The sequence below is a fragment of the Oryza sativa genome, chromosome 1 (assembly GCF_034140825.1).
Source record: "Oryza sativa Japonica Group chromosome 1, ASM3414082v1".
In the NCBI taxonomy this organism is placed as follows: domain Eukaryota; kingdom Viridiplantae; phylum Streptophyta; class Magnoliopsida; order Poales; family Poaceae; genus Oryza; species Oryza sativa.
The window spans coordinates 23,607,958-23,613,957 of NC_089035.1; the positions used below are offsets into that span (position 1 = coordinate 23,607,958).

General features: G+C 42.7%; 1 protein-coding gene across 1 annotated transcript; it reads left to right on the forward strand.

The window, feature by feature from the left end:
- Positions 1–645: 645 nt before the first annotated feature.
- LOC136355406 (uncharacterized) lies at positions 646–1,323 on the forward strand. The gene has a single exon (XM_066307964.1). The coding sequence runs from the start codon at positions 646–648 to the stop codon at positions 1,321–1,323; it is 678 nt and encodes a 225-aa protein (XP_066164061.1).
- Positions 1,324–6,000: the final 4,677 nt, after the last annotated feature.

The following is a 6,000-nucleotide window of genomic DNA, read 5'->3' on the forward strand; positions in this document are numbered from 1 at the left end:
GAAACCCGTGAGGAGGCGATGTACATGGGAAACAACAACAACAACGGGCATCGTCCACAAGGAGGTCAGGGGTGGAACCAACCACGCCCATATTATCAAGGAGGTAACAACAATGGTAATTTTTCTAACCAGCCCTCCTTGAAGGATCTCGTTTTTGCACAAGCTAAAACCACCGATGCGATAAGCAAAAAGCTTGCGGCCAATGACAATGTCCTAGAAAACATAAATGTCAAGTTAGATGGCTTTGCTTCTGCTTTTCAAAATTAGCTGAGCTTTAATAAAATGATTGAAACCCAGCTAGCTCAATTGGCATCCTTAGTCCATGCAAATGAAACTGGGAGGATCCTGGGGCAACCTGACTCCTCCACTGAAAATGTCAAGGCGATCACGACGAGGGGAGGTAAGTCCACTCGTGATCCGCCGTATCCTAACCCTGCAGAAACTAATGGGATAACCAAAGAAGCGTCATCTAGTGACTCGGCTGAGAAGGAGGTTTAGCCAGAAAAGACAGTACCGCAGGAGTACTGCGACACACGGTTGCTGCCGTTCCCTCAACGGAGTAGGAAACCGTCAGCGGACGAGCAATTCGCTCGTTTTGTTGAAGTAATCCAGAAGATCCACATCAACGTGCCATTGTTAGACGCCATGCAAGAGCCAACATACGCCCGTTATCTCAAGGACATACTCAACAGCAAGAGACCGCTCCCAACAACGGAGGTGGTCAAGCTGACGGAACAATGCAGCAACGTAATACTCCACAAGCTCCCGGAGAAGAAGAAAGATGCGGGGTGTCCTATGATCACCTGCTTGATAGGGGCACAACAGTTCGACCAGGCCTTGTGCGACCTTGGAGCCAGTGTCAGCGTCATGCCAAAAGACGTCTTCGACAAGCTCAACTTCACGGTGTTGTTACCAACAACAATGCGCCTTCAACTGGCTGATTCGTTAGTCCGTTACCCGGCAGGGATAGCGGAGGATGTGTCAGTTAAGACACGGGATTTCTTTATCCCGGTTGACTTCGCGGTGCTGGACATGGACACAGGAAAAGAGACGCCGCTCATCCTGGGGCGCCCGTTCCTTAGCACCATGGGAGCCAACATTGATGTGGGAACGGGGAGTATCCGTTTCCACATCAACGACAAGGAAGAGAAGTTTGAGTTTCAACCGAGGACGGAACAATGCTCCATGGTCAAAATAAAGTACGGGCCAAACCCACAGAATATTCAAGAGGTCGAAGTGGAGCCACCCAAAATGGACAGCCTGGTGAAATTCATGCAGAATTTCCTGGAGAAGGAAACAATGATGCCCAGGAACTGTTATTAGAAGACATTGGTAAAACAACCCATACCAGCCAAGAAGCTAGAGCAGCCAGCTCAGAAGAAGCCGCTGTCCGCACCAAAACCAAAGAAGGTGTGGAGGGAGAAGCCAAAGACGCCCGCTCCATCATCTCCGGAGACGGGTAGAAAATCCGCAAACTGAACTAGATGGAGGTACAGTCTTGCACGTCGGATTTTAAATGACGCGACCTTCGCCAATAGGTAAATTGGTATGTATCCGTATATTTGCTTTCAACAATTTGAATTTTTGCATCATCACATGTTTGAATTTCAAAATTGCATTTAGGTTTTTTTTTAATTCTGAGGAAATTCTTTAAATAAAATTTTTAGAGCAAACCAAAATAAAATTTTCAGTGAAAATCCGATGTGCCATGACCACACTGACCGTTGGAACCCAACGGCCGAAAGTGGGGCCGGTTGGGCCCACCGTGGGTTCGGCCGAACCCACTGGTTCGGTTGAACTGGCCAGGCCAACGGTCGGCTGCCTCCTTCTTTGAGGCAACGGCTAGTGGGCCCCATAGGTCGGTTTTGACCGTTGTGGGTGCACTACTTAAGCCAACCGGCCGAGAGAGGGAATTCCACCCCATTTCAACACATTTTCATTCCCTCTCCAAAGTTTGCTCTCAAGTTCATTCAAGCTTTGATAGTTTCCCTCAAATTCAAACAATTAGTTGCATATATACAAGTTGCTTTGGTGAAACTAACCGGCGGGTGAAATTCTTGTCATTCCTAACCTCCGTCGAGTTAGTCCGTTCTTGCTCCATTGTGCAAAATGAGGAGGCGACTGTCTCGTCTGTTCAAGAGGTCCGGCTCTTCATCAAGTTGTCATGACGAGTCTAGTACTCGTTCATCAGCAGATGTCTTGATGGAAGACGCCGAAGCTCCGCGACGACTCCTGAACGACACCGACCTTGACCTTGTCAGTGATCGGGAGAGACAAGCCTACTACATGCTGAGCGACCGGGAGTATGCTCACACGCGAGAATACTCACCGAAGCTGCTAAAAAAGATAGGTATGGATGCTGAATTACGTACTATTTTGTAAAGCTGTTGGTTGGCAGAGATTTGCTGTGGTAGATGAGCCTGGTTCTCTCCTGCTTACTTTGCATTTTCTGTGCACTTTGAAAGAAATAGAAGATGGAATTTCCTTTCATTTTTTCCGTGAAGAGTTTACACTTACATGGAAAGGCTTAAGTACACTTCTTGGTTTTCAAGATTCCTGTAAAATCAATCTCCAGAAAGGAATTTCTGGGTTCAAGAAAAATAGGTTTTGGGAAGATATTTCTGGTGCTCCAATTTGCAAGAAACCTAGAACGAATGATATCCATAATCCTACACTTAGGCTCATGCACAAATGAATTGCTTAGACGTGATCTGAGGCCCATTATGGGAGATGAATTGATTATCATGTTTGCCATGGTTAGAAAGATCAAAATTACTCCTGTGAAATGTATGATAAGACAATGGTTAGAAAGTATAAAGTTCTCTACTCCTGTTGAGTGCACTTCTCTGATTACTCGGATAGCAAAAGGGCTAGGGGTCGATAGCGACCAAATTGCTTTTATCTCAGCCGCTCGTCCGTGTATTGATGAGACATATCTAGTGCAAGGGCATATTCTGAAACATGGAGTAGATGGATCTTTGATTATTTTTTCTCCAGTTGTACAAATGAAATCCCGTTGCCAAATGCAGGGTATCATTTGTACAATTGCCGTGAACTAACCATTCCCCTACAAACCATAGAAGAATCTCGTGCAGGTGGAGCATACAGGGAGACGCACGACATGACAAGAAATGAACGAGAAAGTTTATCATCCTCAACACCCGTGCAGATGTATGAGGCAGGTTGGGAGCCAACTGAGGACGCACCCGGATGGACCCAAGCTCCACGTCATAGTATCGGAGTCTCAACCTGGGCAAGCGCCAGTGAGGACTGGTGGCGTGCGCCTCATGACATCCAATGGGGGGACAACCAACCCTCCAGATCAAGTGGTGTGCCTCCATCTCCAAGTGAACGGCACTCAAGTTCCTCTCATTGGGACTTAGGTGAAATCACTAAGAGAATGGACACCCTTGATATGCAGACGGGAGAGATCCAGTACAACCTCACGGAACACATAGCTCAAACGCAAGAATGACAACAATCTGCTGATGCGCAGTTCGCCAACTTCAACAACATGATGCAGCAACAGCACGATGACCTTCAAGCGTACTTCCGCTTTCAGGGGTTCAATCCTTATCAAGGACCCTGAGCGAAAGCCAAGCTTGGGGGGAAGACATCTCTTCCCCCCACTGAGGTAACTTCTATCACATTGCATATTTCCCTTTCCAAATTGCATATTTGCTTTCCAATTGCATCTTATAAAAATGAAAACAGCATAAAAATTTGTAAAATAGAAAATACCAAAAAAAGATATGATAGATTTGAGTCATGCTAGGTAAGACAAGCTAGCTCTCTTTGTTGAAATGATGAATAGTTGCTCTGTTTTATATCTCTTATATGTGGGTTCTTGGTAAGTGCTCTCTCAAAGGTCAAATAAAAGTAGCCAACAATTATCCGGGAATCTGAGGTAAATTAGCTGCACTTGCTGATCTAAGTCTAGGTTGTTGCGAGATATGAGATAATAAATATGAGTTGCTATGATCCTGATACTAGTTTGACTTGAATTCCGGATGTTTTGTTTTTCAAAATGATAAAATTGAAAGTTCCTCATTTGATATAAATTCCTACTAGAGCCAAAAATGTGCTATCATGATTAAACCATATACATTTTGGTTACCTGTCATTCCATTGAACTCTGTCAAACTCTTGTGACTTGTGTAGATACTTCTCATGCTCTATGATCAAGATCATACATCCACATATATGCACATGCCAAACTCCTACACTGGGAGCTAAGCAATATTCCATTCCATTTCCATTTTACCACCAAAATAAATTCTCCATGCTTTCATGTGCTTTCTTCTCCTAAAAAGAAAAATCCTTTTGAAAAAAAGGGGGAGGGAAAGGCATGGTTATGAAAAAAAAAAGTTATGCTCCATCAAGCATGAGCATGATGTTGAAAAAAAAAGATGTAGCCATGCCCTCTCCTAATCAATAAAAAAAGGATTTTTGGGAGAAGAAAGTAAGCACAAAGGAGAAGCATTTTTGTTATTCTTCATATATCATTTCCACCATATACCACACACATTTTTTTTGCATGATATTGATCTTGAGTATGTTTAGTTATATGCTTTAGTCTAAGTTTTTGACTTAGTAATAAATGTGAATGCAAGTATGCCATGTTTGAACCCTACCGAGCTCTACATATTAAAACCATAGAGTAGGAATAAAAAAGGCAACAATTGGTGAGGAATTCATTTTGATACACTTGGAGAGACTGAGTGAATCATTTGAGGAACTTGATTTTCTTTTGCAAAATCATTTGAAAACTTCCGGAATAAGAGTTGAATAAAAACTGGGTGATTTGTGCTCTAATTACTGTTCTGTCTTTCAACCGCTCAAGGCAAGGAAAAGTAGTGTCTCGTGGGAATCAGGGGTAAGGGATACCCCGAGATTCGAATTAGTGTATTTTGGGAAATATTAAAATAAATGTGCAAAAGTTTAACTTTTAAACCGTTGCTCGAATAGGCGATCCGAAACCGTGGATGCGTAGAGCTCGCCGAGTAGTGCAAAATATACTATAAGTTTATAGTAATCGGAGTCCGAACGAAGTCCCGGGGATCGATTTAATGTGGGTAGTTCGATCTTTATTAGCAACTCCATGTTGTTCTCCCTTATAGCTTGCCGAATATAGTTATGCGCAAACGTTAATCTCCACACTATACACCGTACCAACGAACCAAAACTGAAAAAAAAAATTATACCTCCTAGCTTTACGTAATATACAATCAGATCTTATTCGTAGAAGAGCATATATCAATATTTTAAGTTGTCATATTTACTTCCCATGGACCTACCGTCCACTCCGATACCAACCGTAACGCCTCAGGTAGCCACGTACCTGGAGTGCCACACTAAAATACACTCAAAACCACTAACTCCCAAAATTATTAGAAATTTCAGTAAAGTCTCCCCTGTAAATGTGGACATCCACGACAAACAGTTATAAATTGAACTAATAATAATATCATTCCCACAATGTGATCCATCCATATAGCCCATAGAAAGAAACTAAAAGATATCTAAAAGATTATTACGAGACCGAACCATGATATAGTTTAAGTATCATTATGGACCTAGGCAATATAGTTTGGTAGTGTGCAGAAAAATGTGTATATAAGGGTGCTACTTCCCGCCCATGCATGCCGATCTCAATGTGTACCTAAAAACCAAATAAACACAAGAGAGTACGGAAATACTCAGCAAGTACAGTATGGAACTAGAAAGCACATATACACATCATTAGCAATAGAGTGCGAACAGAAAACTTTCTTTCTTTGATAAGAAACACAATTTCAAACACCAAGTCAAAGAAAATAATAGTTCCCATCCCGGGCAGGCATGAATTGAAATAGTAGATTCCATCCTGGACAATAGTGAATACATCCTAACATTTGCCGGCAAAGCCGAGTAAGCGTGATCAGCGCTTACTCACAGGAACATGAATAAAGATCCAAATTGCACTTCCATAACTACGCATGGTCCTTGAATAATTGAAAA